Source organism: Dipodomys ordii, unplaced genomic scaffold, assembly GCF_000151885.1.
Source record: "Dipodomys ordii isolate 6190 unplaced genomic scaffold, Dord_2.0 Scaffold2, whole genome shotgun sequence".
Lineage (NCBI taxonomy): Eukaryota > Metazoa > Chordata > Mammalia > Rodentia > Heteromyidae > Dipodomys > Dipodomys ordii.
Window position 1 is genome coordinate 2,753,456 of NW_012267218.1, and position 25,148 is coordinate 2,778,603.

At 47.3% G+C, this 25,148-nt stretch overlaps 1 protein-coding gene across 9 annotated transcripts in view; it reads right to left on the bottom strand.

Moving 5' to 3' along the window:
- The window catches only part of Ppp2r5c (protein phosphatase 2, regulatory subunit B', gamma), a 136,224-nt gene that overhangs the window by 6,445 nt on the left and 104,631 nt on the right, over positions 1 to 25,148 (bottom strand). For 6 of the 9 annotated variants that reach the window (XM_013015596.1, XM_013015603.1, XM_013015655.1 and 3 more), the window contains 11 exons: positions 24,991 to 25,101; positions 23,671 to 23,763; positions 23,456 to 23,586; positions 16,710 to 16,769; positions 14,748 to 14,856; positions 13,723 to 13,776; positions 13,196 to 13,366; positions 8,920 to 9,047; positions 7,292 to 7,393; positions 5,408 to 5,480; positions 1,528 to 1,644 (listed from right to left, as the gene is read on the bottom strand). In XM_013015596.1, coding sequence (XP_012871050.1) covers positions 1,528 to 1,644; positions 5,408 to 5,480; positions 7,292 to 7,393; positions 8,920 to 9,047; positions 13,196 to 13,366; positions 13,723 to 13,776; positions 14,748 to 14,856; positions 16,710 to 16,769; positions 23,456 to 23,586; positions 23,671 to 23,763; positions 24,991 to 25,101 — 1,149 coding nt within the window. The remainder of the gene's footprint in view (positions 1 to 1,527; positions 1,645 to 5,407; positions 5,481 to 7,291; positions 7,394 to 8,919; positions 9,048 to 13,195; positions 13,367 to 13,722; positions 13,777 to 14,747; positions 14,857 to 16,709; positions 16,770 to 23,455; positions 23,587 to 23,670; positions 23,764 to 24,990; positions 25,102 to 25,148) is intronic. The other 3 variants (XM_013015634.1, XM_013015641.1, XM_013015648.1) reach the window with 1 other exon arrangement.

Genomic DNA, 25,148 nt, shown 5'->3' on the forward strand with positions numbered 1-25,148 from the left:
AAGCTGGAAGTGGCACTGTGGCTCAAGTGGTAGAGCGCTAGCCTTGAGCTGAAGAGCTGAGGGACAGTGCCCAGGCCCAGAGTTCAGGCCCCACGATCGGACCCCCACAAAAAATAAATAAAGAGAATAATCCTTATGAGCAAAGCATGGAATCCAACTGGATTAGATTGAAAAAAATATATAGTTCCTGATGCTTATTAGGTGTCTGCTGAGTTTTTCCATTTCATTTTTAGATTTTTTTTCAGGCTCTGATGAGCTGAAAGAAGTATTTGCTTTTTTTTTTTTTTTACTGTGGCAGGAGTTGCTTTTTAATTTGTTGTGCTGTTACTAAAGTTCTGAGGGTTGTAGTTCGAACATTCTAAATTGCTTATTTTTTTTTAACTTAACTAAGGCTGAGGGATTGTCTGGGCAGGAAGACATCACAGATACACAGTGCCAAGAAACCTCTGTGCATAGCACTGTAAGAAAAAGCCTGTAGAGGGGCTGCCCATCCAAACACAACACCAGCTATGCACACAATTCCAAATCTTCTAAGAGCCACATTAAAAAAGGCAGGGTGCCTGTCATCCTAGCTACTCAGGAGGTTTAGATCTGAGGATCATGGCTCAAAGCCAACCCAGGCAGAAAGTCTGTGAGATTCTTATCTCTGGCTTAAGTGGTAGAACACTAGCCTTGAGCTGAAGAGCTGAGCAATAGCGCCCAAACCCAGAGTTCAAGTCCCAAGACTGGAAGAAAAAAAAAAAGTTACAAGAGCTGGGTATTGGTGGCTCATACCTATAATCCTAGCTACTCAGGAGACTGAGATCTGAGAATCAAGGTTTAGGAAGCCAGCCTGGTTAGGGAAGTCCACAAGACTCTTATCTTCAATTAATCACTAAAAAAAAGCTGGAAGTAGCACTGTGGCTGTAGTGGTAGAATGATAGTCTTGGGCAAAAAAAGCCCAGGGACAGTTCCCAGGCCCTAGTTCAAGCCCAGGACTAGCACACATACACAAAGGCTCTTCAAACCCAAGTGGGAGTACTTCTTTGAAGCCTATCTGTGTACATTCCCAGTTAGCAGGAAGAGGCTTGCGGATCCAAGTGCTGTCTCCACCATGGAAAACCACCTCAGAGCGTGTGTACTGCCTGAGGTGCTGCCACAAAGGCCTGGGCCCAGGCTCCTTCCAGCACACTGTGCACCTGTGAAGAACTAAAAGAGGTGTCTCTGGGCCAGAGCAGAAGTCAGAGAGATGGAAAGGGAAAAGCAGGTGGCAAGATATTACTGCAAAGCTTTTGATTTTGCTCGTTAACATATATAAAGAATAGATTTGGGATTACTAATGTTAAAGTAAATGAAAAAAATTGCAGACACACAACCATGAAAGACTGTTTCTAGTAATCTGATGATTAAAATCTAGAGATCAAACGTTCCTTAAAGGATTGCCAAGTGGGATCTATAATTTTAGCTGAAGCGGAAGGCTGACACGATCCATGTTAGCTACTGGGATGCTGGCATTTCTGGAGCAGCACTGCTTGAGCTCACTTTTACCTGATGAGCCTCGTCGCTCCCTGTCTTTCTCAGCACCTGCACATCTTCATACTGAGGCCCATCTGTGTCCATTGCAACCGGAATGCTCATGGTGCTGGCTTGACTATACACTGCGTACTGCAATGCAAAGTGTGGAGTTGCTCTGTTAGGTGCTCATGTCTGCACTTGGGGTTCTCATCTTGGCAGGGGCGGGGGCACACCTTCCTACCGCCTCCCCCAGCTTCCTTCCTCCACAAGGCCTACGTACTGCAGCCTGTGGGCTCTGCTGTCTGCAAGCCAGACTGCAGAACTGGCCTCCTTCTGGCGCCAAGGCCATTTTCACACCCTGAGTCTCCAATGTCTGGTGAACAGGAGGCCTGCACCTGGCTTGGAGCTGCCGACAGTGACCCCATGTAGGTCACCAACGTTGAGAAACACCCCTGACTGACACTGTCACCCCTGCACAACCTGCCAGCCTTTACTTTCATGACACCATCCTCCCTCCCTCCCTTTCTCTCTCTCCTCTGTCTCTCTCTTTTATACCAATTCTAGAGCTTGAACTTAGACTCAGGGCCTAGGCTCTATCCCTAAGCATTTTTTCCCCTCTACCACTTGAGCCACACTTCCATTTCTGGCTTTTTGGTAGTTAATTGGAGATAAAAATCTCGAACAGCCTGGTCATCCTAGTTAGTCAGGAGGCTGAGATCTGAGGATGGCAGTTTAAAGCCAGCCTGGGGCAGGAAAGTCTGTGAGACTCTTATCTCAGTAGTTCTGTGGCTCAAGTGGTAGAGTGCCAGCCTTGAGCTGAAGAGCTGAGGGACAGCGCCCAGGCCCCGAGTTCAAGCCCCACGACTGACAAAAAAAACCCAAAAAAACCTTATGAACGTTCTTGCCCTGACTGGCTTTGAACTGTGATCCTCAGATCTCAGCCTCCCGAGCTGCTAGGAACTGTGATCCTCAGATCTCAGCCTCCCAAGCTGCTGGATGACAGGTGTGAGCCGCCAGCGCCCACTCCTCTATCTCTTTATCTCATTTCCTCAGCATTTTCCTAATTGCTTAAACTTTTAGCCGTATTCCCAATCTTCTGCTTGTCACCAAAACAAATGCAACCACGATTCATCAGACAGCCCTGGGGAACCAGGCAGCCCTACGGGTGTTGTGGGGTGGGAGCTGCCCCCCGCCCCCCGCCAGAGCTGTGCTGTGTTAGTGGTGCCTCCTGTCCCCTCTCTGGACCCCGTCTCCATTCCCTGATACTCTGAAAAGCCAACAGCTTGACATTACAGATGGTTCCTCACCAGCCTGTCCCTGGCCCCGCTGACTTCTGGCTTGTTAGTGTTTGGTGTCTATGCTCGCTGTGAGGAAGGGACGGGGAAGGCAGGAAGCCTGGAGCCTGCAGTGGGCGCCCCCGTCCTGCAGCAGTGGGTGACCCAGCCAGGGGGGCTGGGGCCTGAGGGGAAGCGGGGCCCTGCCACCAGAAGAGGTTCAACAGGCCAGGCCTGCTCTGGCTCCTTCCATCCACACACATCTGGGTGGGTGGCTAAAATCCAATCCCCCTGCTTCTTCTCCAGCTCCACTCTCACACAGACCTGCCCTGGCCCCACAAACGGACACCTCCTGGTTCCAGCCTTGTGGCCACCTCAGTCAGCCTTGCCATGTATGATCTGAGCCTGAATGTGGACTGCATCAGCAATGCTGGGCACACAGGGCGGGCCTGCACAATGAAGCAGAGCCCCCGCAGACCCCCGTGTGGGTGGCTGCACTGTACTCCGCAGAAGCCCTTTCCTTCATCCTCACCTTTCCCTCCCCAGGCAGGGAGCAGGCTACATGGAGACACACACTTAGCTTAGAAATCTTCCATGTTTTAGGATTTCAAACAACCAAATCACGTGTAACACAGAAAACTCAACGAAGCTGCCACAGCCACTACAACAAAAAGGCCAAGCGGAGAGGCACGGCCACAGGTGGCCGGCCAGGGGGCGGTGCTTGGTCTGTGAGCACAAGCAACCTCAGACACCATCTCCACAGACGTCACCCTGTGTAGGATGGGGCTCTACCAAGCCCAGTAAATCAACTCACCACAAGGCAGCTTTAGATGGAAAACAAGGCTTAAAGAACCCAATCATTTTTGTGACAGAAATAAAAAAAGCATATTGTATCATCACCAAATGCACTATGGTAACAATGAGCACGGATCACAATTTAGGAAAGACTTTTAGAAAAACAAAAAACCTCCTTCCAGTTCTGAACACATGAAGTATTTTCCACTGGCAGGGGTGGGGGCATGCACACAGGACTATCACAGAGAAGGGGACAAAGGACAGCAAGAAGGGAGGTCACAGAGCCCCAGAGTCAAACCAGCACGGGCAGGGCAGTCAATTAGAGAGTTCACAGAGAGCAAAAGAAAGAAAGGAAGGCACTGGGCAAACCCGGGCAGAGACCAAGGTCTACGTGAGCAGGAAGGATCATGCTATGGGACAGTCATGGAGCCAGGTCGCTGCTAAGGCTCATTTGTAACAGTGCTATGTGTGGTTTGCTCAACAGGTTATTCTCATTATCTTCTAGGGAAAGTAGAGAAAACCAGATGCTCCGGTTTACACACGTTTTGCACGCTCTTCAAGATTATTAGCCGTTGAGCGGGCATCTGTCTACAACTTAAAAGAAAGCTGACCCCTAGGGCAATGTTAGACAGCGCCAAACCACCTAAATCTGCCACAGGATTATGGTGTTACCACATATTAAAACAAGTACCAGGATTTTTACCTGGCTACTCCGTCCGTCTACACAAGAGCATGGATAAGTACTTTTTTTGACCAGGACCAGGACTCACTCAGTATCTGATGCTTTTGCTCATTAGCTGGTGCTCTACCACCCGAGCCACACCTCCAACACCAAGTTCTTCCCAAAAATATTGACTACCAGTTCTTGGCGAAATCAAGGATACACAAATGAGAGTCATTCACACTCCCTATGGTTTTATGGTTTTAAGTCTCTTAATTGCAGTTTTATCCAAGAGATACAGGCCAGGATGTGGTTGCACAGATAACATTCATACTGTTAAGTTTATGCTTATGTTTTGCTTTTTACTATTAAGAACTGACGCGTCAAGCCTTGGACATTAACTTTTTAGGTACATCTCTCACTAAAAGAACCACATGGTTTAGTAAAACACTTTCTTTCCTGGGGAACTGAGAGAAAGAAGCTTGTGAATTCTAGTGTGGCAAAGATTCAGACAATGCTTTTCAGAGAGGTCCTGCGGCCATCAGAAGACATATTTGTGCTACTGTTCTACTAGCAAGCCCAGTGGATGCAAAATCAAAGGACCATGGTGGCCTTGGAGCCAGCCGGAGACAATACTGTAGGAGGTCCTGGAGGTCCACCACTCCATGCAGACATTGTGCAGGGCTCACTGCTCCCTGTCAGTGCGGACAGGGTAGAATTCATTAGTCCTTAGCATGAAAGGCTGAGGCCACAGAAACACAATGACATTACTTCATTCACACGTCACCTACTGCAAGTCAATTTTTCTTTCTTTTAAAAGAAATTAATTCAATATTTAAAAGAAAGGGAAACATAGCTTAAGCTTGACACTTAAGTGGAAAAGCAAATCATAATCTTAGAGCAGAAGTTAAATCCTCATTTTATTTTTACCACAGTATAGTAATAAGATTCATTTCTTATTTACAAAGAAGAGGAAAAAAAAGTAAATCCTGTGGTAAAAATGGTTTGGGGCAAAATAAGTACTTATACAAGAGGAAGGTTACAAAGTTGAAAAGTATTTATTGCAGACATTTCCATGTACAATGTTAGTAAAATTGATTTCCCCTCCCTGGCGACGCCATGCCCCTGTCCTACAGAGGTCAGTAATACCTGCACACTTTCACATTAGTCTTTTTTTTAGTACCTGGGGATTCGCTTTGGCTAGATTTTCTATTTTAACCCATGCTTCTTCTCGCTCTTTCATCTTTAGCTTCTCTCTGAAAAATAGCAAAATGTCATCTGAATTAGAGAAAAGTCACATTTGTAGAAATGCTGAGATGAGCCCACATCTCTTTCTCTGGTCCTTCACAATCTCCTTCCACACACCTCCTGGTGCTGCTCATGCTGCATGTTGTAATGTGAAGACTAGCTGAGAGTTTAGAGGAAAATACTGAAAAAAGGTGGGTTGAGGGCATGGCTCAAGTGGTAGAGTGCCACAAGACCTCAAGTTCAAACTCCACCACACACACACACACACACACACACACACACGCGTGCGCGCGGTAGAATGCTAAATATTTAACAAAAATTTTAATTAAAAAAAGTCTTAGATAAGGAAGTGGTAAATCTTATGTTTCCATCTTGACTGGTTATCTCTCCATAGGACCCACTACTTTGGTGTGGAGCTTATTTATTCAACAAAGGACAAGATTAGCATGGAGTGAAGGAGCCAGAGTGGACGGAGCCAGAGAACAAGGTTGTCCGATTCTACCCTTAGAGCCACAAGACCTTCAGGAAGTCATTGAGTTCGGCCCCTGCTTTTTATAATCCCTCAAATGCGTTGGTGCCTCTCAGCACTGTGACTCTGCGGCAGGAGGAGGGCCTGGGGGCAGCCCCATGCTTGGCGCTGCACGCCGCAGTGCGGGAGAGCACACACCACCGGCCCTCCTGTGGCCCTGCCACTGTCTCACACATTCTGCCTTTCGCTGAGTCGTATTTTGTTCTTGACCATTTTAGGTAAAGTATCAGCCTTCTGGTGAGGATTTTTGTTTTGTTTGCTTCTGTAGCCTTCACAAAGCTAAAGCAGGACGGGTTAGGAGAGATGGGTGACAATGTTGTCAGACACCTCGTATTCATATACTGTTTTGTAGAATGGGAACGTCTTTGTACAACTACTTAAAGATAATAATAAAAAAATAAAAAAAAAACTAAAGCAGAGTTGGTATGCAGAAATGCACGTTTATCTCAAGAATGACTAAATGATGGGTGGCCATGTAGATACCTTGTAGTCTGGATTCTATCCATTCCAAGTTATACCCTAGATAGTTTTAAGTGACAAGCAAAGAGCAAAATCTGCTAGCAGCCCATACTGGGCGGTACTGTGGGGAAACTTGGGTCTGAACTCAGGGCCTGTAGACTTGCTAGGCTGGCACTCTAACACTTGAGCGGTGCCTCTTTTCTTTTTCGTTTTAGGTTATTTTTCAGACAGGGTCTTTTGTGCTTTTTTGTCCAGGCTGCCTAGGCTAATCTACCTATGCTTCCTGCCCAGCTGGGCTTATAGCCACGACACACCAGGCCAGGCTGAAGAGTGACTTCCATGAGCAATCACACGATTATGTGTGCAGCTGAGGGACACAATGTTTTACCACCTAGACTAACACTGGGCAAATGTGGGCTCTGAAGTTCCCAAACGCACAAAGGCAGCATCTTGGTTTTTCCAGAGATGGCCTAGATCCCTGAGAGTATGGAGAACAGTCAGTCAGAATAAAGCTATGCTACAAGGCGGATTCTTGCTCTTTTACATAAACCCTTTAGGATGTAATTAAAATTTTTCTTTACACACATGATAAATTACTATCCAGAGCAGCCTCAATGTGTCCCCAGAGAAAAGCAGCTGTCCTGCAGGCTAGTTTCCTAACCATACCGCATCCCAAGAGTGACTAAACTAGTATCAGGGTGAAGAGAGCTGACTTTCAACACCTGTGAGAGGTCTGTCATTGCTTTAAGGTTTAGAACAATTGAGGACAAAACAATTTAGGATTAAGAAAAAATATCCTATAAACAGCCACGTGTGCAAGGAGCAACTTACTTTAGTTTCTCTGCTTTGAACTGTTGAGTACAGTCGTCAAAGAGCTTCTGGTTCATTTCCATGAAGAGTTTCAGGGCATTGTATATCAGGCCATGTATGGTCCTACCAAGGAAACATTACAGTGAAACTCTACACTGGACCACCCTCTCTCCTTCCTCTGCCACACCAATCCTTCCTTCCTCTCCAACCAGAGGCTCTGCCACAAGTTTATGAGGATTTAACATGAAAAGCCTGCTAGTTTTCACCCAGTGTCTACTTCCTTCTCTCCCTCCCTCCTTACTTATATCCCTCCCTTCTTTCCTTTCTTGTGTGTGTACGTGTGTTAGTTTTAGGGCTTGAACTCTGGGCTTGGGTGCTGTCTCTGAGCTTCTTTTGCTCAAGGTGAGTGCTCTACCACCTCTGGCTTTTTTGAGTAGTTTATTGGAGATAAGAGTCTCATGGAGTTTCCTGTCCAGGCTGGCTTTGAACTATGATCCTCAGATTTCAGCCTCTTGAATAGCTGGGATTACAGGTGTGAGCCACAGGGTCCCAGCTCACTTTTTTTTTTTTTTTTGCCTATGGCTGGTGCTCTACCACTTGAGACATACTTCTACTTCTAGCTTTTTTCTGGCTCATTGGAGATAAGAGTCTTGAGGAATTTTCTGCCCAGCTGGCTTTGAATTGTGATCCTCAGGTCTTAGCCTTCTGAGTAGCTATGATTATAGATGTGGGCCAATGGTGGCCAGATTCTATGCTTTTTGGGGGGTACTGGTCTTGGGGCTTGAACTCAGAGCCTGGGTGCTGTTCCTCAGCTTCTTTTATTCAAGGCTAGCATTCTACCACTTGAGCCATAACTCTACTTCCAGCATTTTTTTTTTTTTTTTTTGGGTCCGGTTGTGGGGCCTGTACTCTGGGCCTGGGCGCTGTCCCTCAGCTCTTCAGCCCAGCACCACTTCCAGCTTTTTTCTTTTTGCTTATGTGGTGCTGAGGAATCGAACCCAGGGCCTCACGCATGCAAGGCAAGCGCTCTACCACTGAGCCACCTTCCCAGCCCTTCCAGCATTTTTTTGAGTAGTTTATGGACATAAAGAGTTTAATAGACTTTCCTGCTTGGGCTGGATTTGATTTCAGATGTCAGCCTCCTGAGTAGCTACCTCCTGGCCCAGGCCCTTAGTTAGAACCCCACGAGTGACACACACAAAAAAACAAATAAAAACACAATTAAAACAAAAAAGTCACCAAGCCAGCTAGACATTGGTGCTTATAATACTAGCTGCTAAGAAGGCTGAAATCAGAGGATCATGGTTCAAAATCAGCCTTGGAAGCAAAGTCCATGAAACATTAATTCTAAACTGATAGTAAAATTTGGATTGCAATTCTAGTTGCAATAACAAGAAGATATGCATCACTGACCAATGACAAGGAAAGATGGGTGCCTGTTCTTTTTTTTTTGTCGGTCGTGGGGCCTGAACTCTGGGCCTGGGCGCCGTCCCTCAGCTCTTCAGCTCAAGGCGCAGCACTCTGCCACTTGAGCCACAGCGCCACTTTCCGGCTTTTTCTGCTTACGTGGTGCTGAGGAACCTAACCTTTGCAAGGCAAGGACTCTACCGCTGAGGCTCCTTCCCGGCCCCAGGCCTGTTCTTTCTTACTTGTTCCAGTGGGTCTTTGAGTTGCGGTACAGGGACGGGAACATGATGGGCAGGATCCTGGCCGCGTTGTCACTGATCAGACTCATGATGTACTCGTTGTTCCAGTAGTACAGCGCCCGCTCTGCCACCTGGAGAAACAAACGCACAGCGGTGTTGGTGAGTGTGCTCACAGACACCACGCAGCCTCCTGGCCAGGTCAGAGCACTAGTTACTTCTATGAATTCAAAGCGTTCTAGATTACAGACTTGAAGAGTCTTCAACAAAGAGCTAACAGATGATTTTATTTTTAATTATTATTATTATTTTTTTGTCAGTCATGGGACCTGAACTCTGGGCCTGGGCACTGTCCCTCAGCTCTTCAGCTCAAGTCTAGCACTCTACTACTTGAGCCACAGCACCACTTCTGGCTTTTTCTGCTTATGTGGTGCTGAGGAATTGAACGCAGGGCTTCATGCATGCAAGGCAAGCATGCTACCACTGAGCCACCTTCCCAGCCATCTTAAATTTTTGCCAGTCGTGGGGCTTGAACTCAGGGCTTGGGCACTCTCCCTGAGCACTTTGTTGCTCAAGGCTAGTGCTCCCACTTTGAGTGACTGCTCCACTTCCAGTTTTTGGTGGTTAACTGGAGTCTCATGGGGACTTTTCTGACCCGGATGGCTTAGAACCATGATCCTCAGATTTCAGCTTCGTAAGTAGCTAGGATTACAAATGTGATCCACCAGTGCACGGCAGATGATATCATACACATTAACAGATCTAGAACATCAGCATTTGATTCTCCATTCACTCCATGCACATTTATCCTAGATATCAGCCACCTGATGGTAACATGAGTCAAAGACGTTTCTTCCAGTCCTCCCTTGAACTCACTTACCCATCCATTCATTATCCACTCATTTTCCTTTTTTTAAATTTTGTCGGTTATGGAGCTTGAACACTGGACCGGGTCACTGTCCCTGAGCTCTTTAGCCTAGGCTAGTGCTCTACCACTTGAGCCACAGCACCCTTTTGGTTTTCTGGTGGTTAATTAGAGATCAGAGTCTCAAGGACTTTCTTGCCTGGGCTGGCTTTGAACTGAGATCCTCAGATCTCAGCCTCCTAAGTAGCTGGGATTACAGGTGTGAGCCACCAGCGCCTGGCCATTCACTCATTTTCCTACTCACTCACTCATCCCCCATGTCCTGTATTTACTAGTTATCTAGTGTGTGATGCATACTCAGCAATGCGTGTACAGAGAGCAGGGGGCGGGGGCGTGGGCAGACATATTTACTTGTAGTGGCTTCTGAAGGAAGAACCAAGGATGGGTGATTTCCTGATTTACTACAAGTGATAAAGTTGTAGAGGGCTCAAGGAGCAGTGGGCAGGTAGTGGAGGTGCCGGGGGGGGGCAGGGTAGGGGGGACAGGCGGGGGCATGCAGGGAATCCTGAGAAAGGAGGACAGCAGGGAGCAGCCAGAGGATTGCCAAGAGGAACTGAGGCATGGCCCCAGCCCAGGGTCCATGGACTGGTCCTACTTTGGATGAGTTGGGAAGCCAAAGGAGGGCTCCCACCTGCTCTATGTTTCCAACACACAAAGCTGAAAGGCTATTATGAGTACACGCATCCTTCCACCCCTGCTGTCTCTCTCCACAGGCACCTGGCACATCTCTGTGCTTTCTGCAGAACCAGATGAAAGTTCATACAGCCACTAGGATATGTACAGCCTAGCAGTGGCCCTCACACACTTAGCACAGAGGAGTGGTGACATTTCTGCCACCAGAAACCTAGAGATTCTAAGATCATAATGTGGCAGGGTGGGCAGCAGCAGAGAGGATGGCAGGAGAGGGCGAGGAGGGCTCAGGAATCACAGGATGGGAGGAGCTGAGCTTTGCAGAATAGGGGTGAACTTGTTGAAACAGAAGAGAAGGGCACACAGGACAACATAGATCATGAGTTAAAAAGACAAAAACAACATTAACAAGGCTGGGCACTGGTGGCTCTTGTCTATAATCCTAGCTACTCAGGAGGCTGAGAAGTGAGGATCACAGTTCAAAGCCAGCCTGGGCAGCAAAGTCTATGGGTCTCTTCTCTCTCTCTCTCTTTTTTTCTTTGTTGTCTCTTTCTTTTTTGGTACTGGGGATTGAACCCAGTATGCTGCACTTGCTAGGCAAGCGCTTTGCCTGTCTAGATTTCTACTCTGCTTATGGAAACATACCATCCATATCTGCTCCATGTCGTGAGAGGATGGAGGCTAGTGGCTCAATACTGCCCTCTTGCATGGGACTATGGTAGGGAGAAAAGGCAGAAATACATGTGCGTGTGCGTGCGTGTGCTCACGCACGCACACACACACACACACACAGAGTTGTCAGTTGTTTTTTTTTAAACCAGTCCTAGGACTTGAACTCAGGTCCTGGGCACTGTCCCTGAGTTTATTTTGGTCAAGGCTAGCCCTCTATTTTTTTTTTTTTTTGGGTCCAGTTGTGGGGCCTGAACTCTGGGCCTGGGCGCTGTCCCTCAGCTCTTCAGCTCAAGGTTAGCGCTCTACCACTTGAGCTACAGTGCCACGTCCAGCTTTTTTCCTTTTTGCTTATGTGGTGCTGAGGAATTGAACCCAGGGCCTCAGGCATGCAAGGCAAGCGCTCTACCACTGAGCCACCTTCCCAGCCCCAAGGCTAGCCCTCTAGAACCTGAGCTACAGTACCACGTTAGGCCTTTTCTGTTTATTTGGTATCGAGGAATTGAACCCAGGGCTTCATGCATGTTAGGCAAGCACTTTATCACTAAGTCACATTCCCAGCCCACACACTGGTTTTTGAGAAAGGATCTTACTATGAAGCTTATTCTGGACTTGGACTTGTGATTCTCTTGTCTCACCCACCAGGGTGCTAGGATTATAGGTGTGCACCACCACACTCGTTTTTAAAATACTAATTTTTTTTTTTTTTTGGTCAGTTATGATGCTTGAACTCTGCTGGGCACTGTCCCTCAGCTCTTCAGCTCAAAGGCTAGTGTTCTACCACTTGGGCCACAGCGCCACTTTTGGTTTTTTGGTGGTTTATTGGAGATAAGAGTCTCATGGACACTCCTGCCAGTGCTGGCTTTGAATCATGATCTTCAGATCTCAGCCTCCTGAGTAGCTAGGATTACAGGTGTGAGCCACTGATGCCCAGCTGGAAAATACTAATTTTTTTAAAGCATTTAAAAAAACTTTAGAGAGAGATTTATGTCAGAAGACTTTATGAAAACAATTTTTCAAACCTAGAGTGTTTTTTTTTTTTTTTTTGTCAGTCATGGGGCTTGAACGTGGGCCTGGGTGATGTCCCTCAGCTCTTCAGCTCTAGGCTAGTGCTCTAAAACTTGAGCCACAGAACTAACTTCTGGTTTTCTGGTGGTTAAATGGAGATCAGAGTCTCATGGACTTTCCTGCCTGGTCTGGCTTTGAACTGTCATCCACAGACGCAGTCTCCTGAATAGCTAAGATTACAGGTGTGAGCTATGGGCACCCAGATATAGAACTAGGGGTTTTTATCATCACCTAAATTCTGATAACTCAAAGCCAGGCATAGTGGCTTACGCCTATAGTCCTAGCTACTGAGAAAAAGCTGAGATATGAGGATCACAGTTTGAAGCCAGCCTGGGCAGGAAACTCCATGAGATTATTACCTCCAATTAAAGGCCCAAAAACCCAGAAATGGAGTTGTGATTCAAGTGCTGGAGCACCAGCCTTGAGTGAAAAAGCTAAGGGACAAGGGCTGGGAAGGTGGCTCAGTGGTAGAGCGCTTGCCTTGCATGCATGAGGCCCTGGGTTCGATTCCTCAGCACCACATAAGCAGAAAAGGCCGGAAGTGGTGCTGTGGCTCAAGTGGTAGTGTGCTAGCCTTGAGCTGAAGAGCTGAGGGACAGTGCCCAGGCTCAGAGTTCAAGCCCCATGACTGACCGGGCGGAAAAAAAAAAGCTAAGGGACAGCACTAAGGCTCCAGGACTGCCACACAAAAAATATCGATAACTCAGTTGTGAAAAATAAGGCTGTGTCCATACTGGACTTGAACAGAAAAAAGTGTATAGAAAAACCACTTCTAATCACTCCTGTGAAGAAAAATGTTTTCAGTGATGAGAACAGGATATGAAACTATGTTTTATAGAATTAAAGTTTTAACAGCTTATTTTGAAGCATAACTGAAGTAAAAACTTGAATTTTAACTCTAAATTGTGAGAAGCAAACCATGCACTGAAACTTTCATTTCCAAAATGAATATTCTGAAATAATCGAGCAATCGCCCCCCAAGCCATCTACCTGGAAGTGCGGGCTGGAGACACATTTGGCTAACTGCCGGAAAAGGGGCTCCATGATCTTCACAAATTCCGACGGTTCAATTACATCTAGAATCTCCTCAAGTTCATTTAAGAACATTACTTCTTTTGGACTGTGAGTCTTTGGCCAGTATTTGAGAAGTGCCATTACCACCTGAAAAAGAGGAGACAGGAAGTGAGGTTGACAGGAAGGGAGGGCTGACATCTGGGAGGTGAGAGGTGTGCTCTTTAGGTCCTGGTAGAGCGTCGGACTCAGAGATTAGCATATGACATGGCGACTGAACCTCTTAGGGGCTCAGTGTTCTGTGACTGGGCCAGGGACAAGCTCATCACATAAAGATTTTGTAATGACAACTACCACCCTTTGTAAACCTCTGCACAGAAGTGCGATTAGCCTGCTGATCAACACTGCAACTGAAGACGAAAATGCTGTGTGAGCAGCAGACATGTAGCCATAGTCACAGATGTGAAGAAGGCACAGGCAGTCAGGACCACAGACAGAGCACTTACTGGCTCGGTGAGGGTGCTGTCCTTTTCTAAAAACTGCACGACACAGTACGCCAGCTGAAAAGTGATAGAAGAGTGTTAACGTTTCACTTCAATATGGAAATGCAGCCGTGTTCCTTCTAGAACCACCATTAAACACTGTCCCGTGGCAAGACAAAGGCCTACCAGGCCTGAGCCTACTGAGTCCAAGGAGGCCCTCCCAAGGGCTTCTCAGGAAGGAACCCGGGACTGATGCTCAATATACCACTCTTTCTCCATTAATTGGTACCAAAACAAACCAGGAAACATCTTTTAGACTAAGCGCCACCAAGTCAACCTAGTGTGGTGGGGTTTTTCTTGCGGTCCTTTTCGAGATCAGAATGAACAAGTAATCTAATAGCTGGGGGAAACATTGAAATCAGTTTCCATCTGAAATCTCTGAATTATTAATTTCTTTTGTACAGCACTTAGTTAATAGCAGCCACAGAAAATGAGTTATTTCCCAGGAAGCCAATGCCTTCTGAATCAACTGGAGAATATACTTTTTTTTTTCCTGGCAGAACAGGGTTCCTTCCGTGTGTGGCCCAGTGGCCTCCAAGGGTACCACCGAGGAGGAGCCTTCCTAAGGCTTCAGGGTGCTGGGATGGTTGCGGCTCAGTGTCAGGGACAAGTGTGGGTCATCCAAATCTAGGGACAGCCAACAAACTCATCAGGAGCCACTCAATTTTCCAGTATAACTACAGTTAGCCTCTTTCACTTAAAAAAACCCCTTCCTGGTGCCCTCCCCTCTTTGGTCTACTGGTTTCTGTACCCCAGGTCCACAGTTTCAGAGCACACTGCGGAAAGCTTCCCTCCCTGGAGTCATCCTTTTAGTCGGCTCCTCCCATCTCTACCTCAAATTATCTGTACAGTTCTTGATTCCAGAGCCTCCCTCAGTTTCTCAAGAGGAATCTCTTGCCCCACTTCTGCTCCTGATGTCACCACTGTGATAGGGAGACACTGCTGGGCAGCTGGGCCCCCACCCATCCTGTGTCGTGAAGATGCCTTACCTGGGGATGGTAGACACTCAGGGATTTCACTTTGTGCAAAGGTAGTAACACCTTCAATAAGAAAATCTTGTGCTCTTCTTTGAGTGGTAAGGCAAATCCATTAATTATACTGTTGAAGAGACAATTTATTCAACTTAGCATTTGCAAATTCCAGATTAAAACCAAATACCTTCTCATTCTTTGTTTTCTTCATAATGAGCCAGTATGCAAAATATTTCAGAAAAAGGGAGTATATCAAAAGGAAAAAAACCCCAAATGATTTTGAGAAAGCATAGCTGTTGTAATCTTTGTCATTGCAAGATAATCTTGAAGTTCAAGGTTTGTGCGACTTGATTTGGTAGCAGGCAGCCCGAGGCAGCTAGAAGGCTGAGATCTGAGGACCACATAGTTTGAAGCCAGCCTGAGCAGCAAAGTTTGTAAATTTTTTTTTTTTGTCATTGTGGGGCTTGAACTCAGGGCTTAGATGTGGTCCCTGAGCTTTTTTTGTTAAGGCTTATATTCTACTACTTAAGCCACAACTCCAGCTTTTTGGTGGTGAGTTTCAGACTTTCCTGTCCAGGCTGGCTTTGAACTGTGACCCTCAGATCTCAGCTTCCTGAGTAGCTAGGATTATAGGTGTGAGCCACCAGTACCTGGCTGAGACTCTTAGCTTCAATAAGCTACTCAGGAAAAGCTGGAAGTGGTGCTGTGGCTCAAGTGTAAGAGTGCTAGTCTTGAGCATAAAGAGGCTCAGGGACAGCGCCCAGGCCCTGAGTTCAACTTCAGAACCAGCCAAAAAAGAAAAAAAGAAAAAAAAAAAAAGCAGGCCGAGGCAGTGGGACAGCATGTAGTATTTACATCTTTTGCAGCTTGTGCCACCCGGTCAGCTGAGATAGCAAATACAATTATCCTTCCCATTTGACTTGCCCAAGGTCATGTAACTGGGAAGGTCCTCCCTCTCCACCCCCGACTATGCCATGCATTGAGGGATAGCTTTGTCCTAGTGTATCAAAAGTAGCCTAAGCAGGTATCTCTGAGGATGATGCCTTTCAAATTACATTAAGGCAGCAGGGGTGGTCTTTCTTGGAACTCTTGGGCAGAATGTGGCCCACCAGACAATAGTGTCTGTTGAGACCAGACTCTGTTTAGTGCTGTGGGGAACCAGCAGGCTCAGTCCAAAGACCTGGGTTTCTTCACTGCAATGGCTCCTCTGCAGCCTGCAGCACTGCTAACGCACACCTCATCCCCACGGGAGAAAAGCCCTCCTCGGCTTTGTCACTCCAGCCCTGAGGGGATCTCAGGAGGAGTGGGTTATGAGGGCTACTTGGATTAAAATGATAAAATCTTGGGAAAATGTCAATTATCATTAAATACTAAAAACAGTAAAATCAAAGAAATATTAAATATTAGTATTTATTTAATACCTCAAAGGTATAATCTACCTTCTGAGTTTCTAGGATCAAACTTCTTATGTAACCATTTTTGTGTGTGTGTATGTGTATATGTGTGGTACTAGAGCTTGAACTCAGGGTCTGGGCACTGTACCTGAGCTTTTGTGCTCAAGGCTAGCTCTCTACCACTTAAGTTAAAGCTTCATATTTGGCTTTTTGTTGGTTAATTGGAGATAGAAGTTTCATGGTCTTTCCTGTCCAGCCTGGGCTTTGAACTGCAATCTTTAGATCTCAGCCTCCTAAGTAGCTAGGATTGCAGTTCTAAGACACTGTTCTTGAGGAAGCAACTGAAGTTCCATAGTTTCCATGGTAACGGCACTGAGCTATGTGAAGTGGGATCAACTTAAAATTAAAAAATCATAAAAACGAGATTTGTCATTTGGTGTGTTCTACTTCAAAAGCTCACCAACCTTCTCCTTAGGTGAAATTCTATCATCTTTCTTTTAGAGAATGATTTAAATTACTTGCCCTAGGGAGAGAGAGTGGGATCATTCTAGCATAAATTCCTTGGTCCATTCACTGCTAGACTTACCTTCCCAATATTTCCAGTAATTCTGCTATGCCATTATGATGCTCTGTTTCATAAATAAACCTAGAGAGAACAATCAGAGTCAGAACCTGAGGTAATAGTTAGAAATAGTAGGAAAACAAAGCCTGCGGGAGGCAGCCGGGCGAGGCGCTGCAGCCCTCTCACCTCCCTGCCTGTGGAGTCTTCAGGAGCCCAAGAGCTTGTCAAAGCCTGGAGATGGAAATGCCTTGAGGGCAGAGAGCTTGTCTTGCTCAAATTTCTTCCCTGGATTTTATTTTAAAAAATTTCAAAACTGGGCGTCGGTGGCTCACGCCTGTCATCCTAGCTACTCACAAGGCTGAGATCTGAAAATTGCGGTTCAAAGCCAGCCTGGGCAGGAAAGTCCATGAGACTCTTATCTCCAATGAACGACCAGAAAACCAGAGTGGTGCTGTGGCTCAAGTGGTAGAGGGTAGCCTAGAGCTGAAGAGCTGAGGGACAGCGCCCAGGCCCAGAGTTCAGGTCCATCAGGCCCCCCCCCATTCAATTATGGGGAAGAATTTTTATAGCAAACCCCTTATTTCAAATATGCAGATTCAATCATTAACTATCTGTTTCATCCCATTTATACCTATCCATGCACTAATTCATCTCATATTTGCTTATTTCAACATCAGAGGATGTCTTATGCAGTTTTTAAGCACAGTGTCCACAAAGGGGAGTAGCTCTTCCTGTAGTACTTTGTGACTATGTCACCTACATCCACTGACATCTTCCCACAGTGTCAGTCGGCTGTGGCTTGGCTCCTGTATTCTGCGCAGTCTCCGCCACTGTGCCCCTGCACATGCTCTAGGGAACTATGTAGCCCACCCTCTGCATCTGCTTGTCTCCTCCCAGACGAGGACAAGGACTTCTTCTGTGTTCCTGGTGCTAGAACTGAGTCTGGCATCTGTCAGATGCTTACAATGCATTTGCTAAATGAACTGAGGACACAGAAGCAACAGGAACATTTCAGAAAACAAGAGAATGTCCTTGCTGGGCACCGTAATCCTAGCTACTCAGGAGCCTGAGATCTGAAGATCGCAGTTCAAAGCCAGCTGGGGCAGAAAAGTGTGTGAGACTGTTATCTCCAATTAAACACTAGAAAACTGGAAGAGGCACCATGGCTCAAGTGGTAGAGCACTGGCTTTGAGCTGAAGAGCTCAAGGACAGTGCCCAGGCTGAGTTCAAGCAGCGTAACTGACAAAAGAGAGAGGGGGGAAGGTTTTGGGTGGGGGGAAAAAAGTCCTTCCCCCAAGAATTTTCCTCACAAACAGATAATCTGCTCTTGCCCCATCCAGGCTCACCGGGTGTTGGTCACCAACATGCACAGACGCCTTCTGTGAGCAGTGGGAGGTTGGGAGTCTGCCTATAAGATGAAGCTTTACATTTGGAGACAGCTCTAAGCAGGAAAGACGCCTATGAAGACTAAAATGTCCTAAAATTGAACTGTTCTTGTTTGATCATCCCTTTTTTTTCTGTTGGTTGTGGGGCTTGAACTCTGGGCCTGGGCACTGTCCCTCAGCTCTTCAGCTCAAGGTGAGTGCTCTACCGCTTGAGCCACAGCACTCTTCTGGTTTTCTAGTGGTTTATTGGACATAAGAGTCTCATGGACTTTTCTGCCCGGGCTGGCTTTGAACCATGATCCTCAGACATTAGCCTCCTGAGTAGCTAGGATTACAGGTGTGAGCCACTGGCGTCCAGCTTCTTGTTTGAAACAACTATGCAAGTGACCCAAGATAAAGAACAGGTAGACATCACAGAGGCAGAGTCTACACAGAGGGCTGGATCTAGATGTTTCTGTATTCCCAAATAGCCACAATTGCCTGGTGGTCAAAAAACTCCCTGAGGGGCTGCTGCTGCCCTGCCCTGAAGGAGGGTTTCCACCAGACTTACACAGAAGAGACAGGACAAAGTCGCCAGTTGGGCAAGACAGGTGTGTGGACAGGTTTTGAGTTTTTTTCCCCCCCAGTCCTGGGACTTAAACTCAGGGTCTGGGCTAGCACTCTATCACTTGAGCCACAGTGCCACTTTTGGCTTTTTCTGATCATGTGGTACTGAGGAATCGAACTCAGGGCTTCATGCATGCTAGACAAGCACTCTACCACTAAGCCACATTCCCAGCCCGTTTTGAGGTTCTTGATAAACCGAGAAACAGCCTCACAGGATTGGGAGCACTGGGCCTCAAAAGGCAGATGCGATGTGCTCTTGGCCATCTGTCACCTCCAAGTGGGGCAGGTATTATGAGAACTGGAGGTGGGTACACAACAGGGTCCTTGTTGAATCTGCTTCCTGCCAGTCTTTTTCTACACCTGCCCCAAGCCAGAACTCCACTAAGTGAAATCAGTTGTGTCCACAAGGAAAAGTGACTGAATTTATCAAACTCAACTCAAACTTCACATGTTTATCCATAATGCTGAGGATGGCTGGTACAGCCGTGTGGCTGTGATCTCCCATCATCCCACTGCGCTCAGGGCTACCTAAGGCCAGCAGTCGGGCACAAGCCATTTGGCTTTCCAAATCAACACTCTTAATTTCTAATTACTTTGATCTGATCTGAAGTAGGTGTAAGAAAGAGAAAATGAGGAGGAAGACAGGAGCAAGCTAGAGTATTTCTAACTTTAGCAGAAAAGGAACTGGCCCTTCGGAAACCTGGACTGAGCCTGCTGCTCAAGATGGACACCTCCCTGTGTGATGTCTTCTGTAGCTCACCTCAAGAGGTGGGGCGCTGCTTCTTTCCTGTGAAGCTGGGCTGTCCAGCAGTTCCAAGCCAAGCCCTCCAGAGGACTGGCAGCTCTGCCACTTCCCTTTTGGAGGCAGCGGGAGCACTGCTGCAGGCTGCAGGAGTGGGGTGGGCAGCAGCCTGCTGCAGGCTGCAGGAGTGGGGTGGGCAGCAGCCTGCTGCAGGCTGCAGGCGTGGGGTGGGCAGCAGCCTGCTGCAGGCTGCAGGAGTGGGGTGGGCAGCAGCCTGCTGCAGGCTGCAGGAGTGGGGTGGGCAGCAGCCTGCTGCGCCAGCCAGCTCAGGAGCCACCAGGCACAAATGAGAAGTGACCTTGGACATTTACAGCCCTTGAAGACGCCACACCATTTCTGCTGAGTTCACTCTGGACACACAACTGAGAGGATCAATGGATGGTGATGGAGGCCAAAGGTCTGTGGATCAGTGCAGCAAGAGCAGGAGCAGACCTGTGACTGCTCTGAAACCACATCTCCAGGTTTGCCAAAACACCCTCAGGAGTCACCCAAAAGATTCACATTCAATAAACAGATTCGAATGAGAAATTCTAAGATGAACCAAGTATCTAGAAAATTCTAAAAAGATAAAAGTTTTACAGACTGAGAATCCCTTACTCAAAATGTTTGTGACTGACCAGATATGGGATTGTGATTTTTTTTTTTTAGATTTTGGAATATTTGCACATATATAATGAGAGAATATGCCCCAATATAATATGGGGGGATATGCCCCAAGTGTGCTTGTGGTTTTTAATTAAGCTTGTGTGTGTGTGTGTGTGTGTGTGCGTGAGTGCGTGCACTGGGGCTTGAACTCAGATGGGTGCTGTTCCTTAGCTTTTTCACTGGTGCTCTACTACTCGAATCACAGTTCTACTTCCAGTTTTTGCTGGTTCATTAGAGATAAGAATTTCATGGGTTTTCCTGTCCAGACTGGCTTAGATCTCAGCTTCTTAAGTAGCTAAGATTAACAGGTGTGAGCCACCAGTGCCTGGCAAACTTTTTTTTTTCCTTCATATTGAAGACTGAACTCCACTTTTTTTTGAGACAGGTTTTTGCTGGGCTTCTCATCCCTAGGCTCATGAAATCCCTCAGCCCAGCCTCCTTAGTAGCTAGGACTATAGGCACAAGCCACAAAGCGTGGCTGTGCCTGTGTCTGTCACCTGTCACATGAGGTCAGATGCGAAGTTTTCTCCTTGTGTCATCCATGCCAGTGCTCAAAGTTTCCAGCTTTGGAGTTTTAGATTTTAGGTTTGGGATTTTTTTGGTTGGGAATGTTCAATTTGTATTGCATAGAACTTAGATAAGCTGAGGACACAGACTCAAGATGTTTTGCTAGTTTTCTCACAAAGGGAAGACCCAAAGCATACTAAGTAATCTAAAGGTATGCTTGGGCCTTGTTCTTGCTATGCAAACAGACTTCACTTGAGCCATGCCCTGGCCCTTAAGATATGAGACATTTCCACGTCTTTTTTTTTTAATCAGTCCTGGGTCTTGAACTGTGGGCCTGGGTGGCTGTCCCTGCACTCTTCAGCTCAAGGTGGGAGATCTACCACTTGAGCTACAGTACCACTTCTGTTTTTTTTTTTTCCTGGTGGTTTATTGGAGATACGAGTTTCACAGACTTTTCTGTCCCAGCTGGCTTTGAACCATGATCCGTAGATCTCAGCCTCCTGTGTAGCTAGGGTTATGTGCCTGAGCGCAATCGGCTCATTTCTATTTCTTTGATAGTGTTCAACAGATTCATGGTTCTGTTGTCTAAACAAAATCTACTAGTGTTGAAGAATCAAAAAGATTGTAGCAGGAGCCTTTTCTTTTTTTGTTTTGGGTTGGTTGTGGGAGCTGAACTCTAGGTCTGCGCATTGTTCCTCAGCTCTTCAGCTTAAGGCTAGTGCCCTACCACTTGAGCCACAGCACCACTTTGGCTTTTTTCTGCTTATGTGGTGCTGAGGAATCGAACCAGGGCCTCATGCATGCGAGGCAGGCACTCTACCACTGAGCCACCTTCCCAGCCCAGAAGCCTTAATTTTAGGATTAAAAAACTTAAATGCAAAACAAAGCCAGACACCAGTGGCTCATATCTGTAATCCTAGCTATTCAGGAGGCTAAGCTGTAAGGATAGTGGTTTACAGCCAGCATGGGGAGATAAATCTTATCTCCAATTAACCAATAAAAAAACTCTGGGAGCAGAGGTGTGGCTCAAATGGTACAGCACCAGCCTTGAGTGAAAAAGCCATGCACGAATTTGAGGCCCTGAGTTCAAACCCCGGTGTTGGCACTTGCAGGCGCACACAGTATATACACACCCACATATACTGATGCAAAACAGGAATGAACATTTAGAGGAATGACATCATTCCCTGCAATGCAGGTGGTGAGTCAGGACTGGGTTATGTTCAACCTGAGTTCTGTTATGCAAATGGACATGGGAGCTTGAAGTTCAAAGGTAGCCACATACACACTGAGATGCTCCAACATCAAAATGTGTCCCTGGGTGGCAACGTGGGAGCAGAGTTAGATTTCAGTGGCTGCAGCCACTGGGCTGTGCACTGGACTGGGAGGGCCAGGAGGAATGGATGCTGGGCTCGGTGAGTCTGATTCAGCTCCCCAGTTCTTGGCTCTTGCTCAGCCACTATGATTAGGGAAGGCCAGAAGGCCTAGGTACTGCCATGACTGGCACTTCAGGCCCCTTCTGTAGGCAAGGCCAGGCCTGGTCTTATAGTGAGACTATATGAAACTCTCCTTTGTTTGGTCATGTTGGAGTTGGATATCATGGAGATGCAAGCCAATCCAAGAAGCCCAAACCAGAACATACTCACTTGGTGTTTCAGACACAGGTGGAGACTACATGAACTGTTTTCTCCAACAGCATCTATCCTATGCAATGGTGGGCTGTGCTCAAAGCTGGTCCTGGGTGTGAGAGCACCTCACCTTGCGGGATGGGAGCCAAGCTGAGTAGGGTGGCTTCCCTGCAAGGGGACCGTTTGGAAAGCTTCATGGGCCGAGGGGAGGGCAGGGCTAGAGCAAGACAAAACAGCTACGAAGCCTTAAGTGGCAGAGCCTAGATGTACACAGAGGCGGATCAGAAAGGGTGCCCTGCCACCCAACAGCAGAGGTGGATCAGAAAGGGTGCCCTGCCACCCCAACAGCAGCAGCCATCTGTGGTGTCAAGAGACTCAGAGGTGCCAGGTGAGAGAATCAATGAACCCAGCATGCTGGTGCAGGTATGAAATCTCGGAGGCACAGGCAGGAGGATATGGAGTTGGAGGCCAGCCCAGGCTAAGTTAGCATGACCCTGTTTCAAACAAACAAACAAACAGGAGGGCTGGAAGCATGGCTCATGGGCTAGAGTGCTTGCCTAGTACACATGAGGCTCTGACTTAAGAAACAATGAGGCCTGGTCAGCAATGAGGCCAGAAGTGATGTTGGACCACGCACTTGAGCACTGTGGGGCCTTTCTAAGCTCAGTGCTCACAGGCCAGCATCCGAGGTTACAGCCCATGGTCCTGTAGGCTTCAGGCTGGGCATGGCACTGGAAAGCCACTCTGGCAAGGTTTCCTGCCCTGTGCCCAGCCAGAGCCCCCAGAACTGCTCACCTGAGTTCATAGATCCTCCTAGGTCAGGCTACTTTGCTCCTCACCCTGTCACCTTCACTGAGATTCTTGGAGAGGGAAGAGATGGTGCAGGTGGAAGGGCGCGGTGTGTGGACACCACTGGTTCAGTGCCATCGGGGCACCCAGAGGCTCCCAGGGAAGTCCCAAATCAGCATGAACAGTGAGGTTGTGGGAGATGTGGGAGGCCTCAAGAGGGGGCCAGGTATGGGGCCGGGGAGGGAGGCCCAGGGGGTGTGCAGTATGTCTGCCACTGGTGCATGACTTCTAGCATGCTGCTGCTCCACCTCTCTCCACTGCCCTTTGCCCCACGGCAGGGAGACACGGGGCACTGAGTGTGAACGTGAATACCGTCATGCACAAAGACATCACCTCACAGAGACTTACCTATAAAATATATTATTTATCTGTTTTCGGATGTAAGCTCTCAGGCCTAAGAACTTTCCATAGATTCTGTGAAGGGTTGTTTTTAGAAAATCTCTCTCCCGAGGATCCTCGCTGTCAAAGAGCTCTAAAAGCTTCAAGAAGAAAAAGACATTTAGTGACCACTTTGCAGCTCTGCAGATTGTAGCTCCTGCAGTTACAGCTAACTCGTGCCTTACCTGCAGTACAAACTTCTGGTCAATATATTTCTTTGCGATATTAGGCTGGAAATCTGGAGACTCTAAAAATCTTAAGAAAAATTCATAAACAAGCTAGGAGAAAAAAAAAACAATGAGTCAAATAACAGTATTTTATTTTATTTATTTGTTTATTTATTTTTTGCTAGTCATGGGGTTTGAACTCTGGACCTGGGCACTGTCCCTCAGCTCTTCAGCTCAAGGCTAGCGCTCTACCACTTAAGCCACAGCACCACTTCCAGCTTTTTCTGCTTATGTGGTGCTGAGGAATCGAACCCAGGGCCTCATGCATGCAAGGCAGGCACTCTTCCACTGAGCCACTTTCCCAGCCCAGTAGTATTTTAAGTGGTGATTTAGATGCCCTTTGATGTGATTTTTGTGGGTGTTTGAAAATAACAGATACTTAAAGGGCAGCATCTCTACTGAATCCAGGTTGAAATGTATGGCTTAACTATAATCTGTGATGGCAATTATTTTGTTTATTGAGAGTCACAGACTATGCTTTAAATAGCCATTGAGCAAAACATTTTCCATGGCCATGTCACCAGTGCTTACATCACTGCCAGAGCCCACTGAAGAGCTGCCATGCCCTGAGTCTGGAGCAGCCTCCAGCATGGGACTGGCAGGCTGTTGCCTGGGCATCTGGAGTGAGTGCTGAGACTCAGAGCCAGGCAGCCGGACTCAGCGGCTGTCAGTGGAGCAGAATGCACAGATGCAGACAATGAGCTGTAGTCACTGGCTTCTCCCCTTGTGACTAGGCTGCACTGGGCACCATGGCCTGGTTGTCACGAGCTAGGTGTAGAAGCTAGACACTGTGAGGCAGAATATCTGGCTCCTAGGATACCCTCCCTTCCCTGTGTGTCCCACTATCTGCTTCCCTTCCAGGTGACCTGCCATCCCCTCCAGGCCTTGGCATGCATGACCTTGCTTTGTCCACACTGGCCTGGGGGCCTTCTAGTCTATCTGGCATGTACAGATGTATTGAAGGAGCCCAGGGTATGCAGGGACATAGGTTAAATCCAGGAACACCGGAAGCATACCTGCCGAACTCCTCCAGGTCTCAATTTAGTGGGTATCTGCAAGGTGGGTAGTGCCATCGGAGATACACCCCAATTTAACATCTTTGTAGTTTGTGTAAAAGCATTTAAATACAAACACGGTTTGCTAAAACATTACTAGATCAGAGATGACTTCAGATGAGAGGTCTACTGGCTAGCACTGAAGGGAGGCTCTGGGCAACACCTCTGCTCACAGAGCCATGAAGTGCGCAACCTCCTGTTTGGGGCTCAGAGAGTCCAGTACCTGAAGATGAGGCCAGGCTGCTTCTAACGTTGGCTCATCCTCCTCTGGGTCGAATTCTGCTCCCGTAGGATTGGAGGAGGGTGGCAAGGTCCGAAACATGTTAACTGCAAACTAAAACCCACATATTATCTGGTTACAACCATGACACTTCAAGTCTG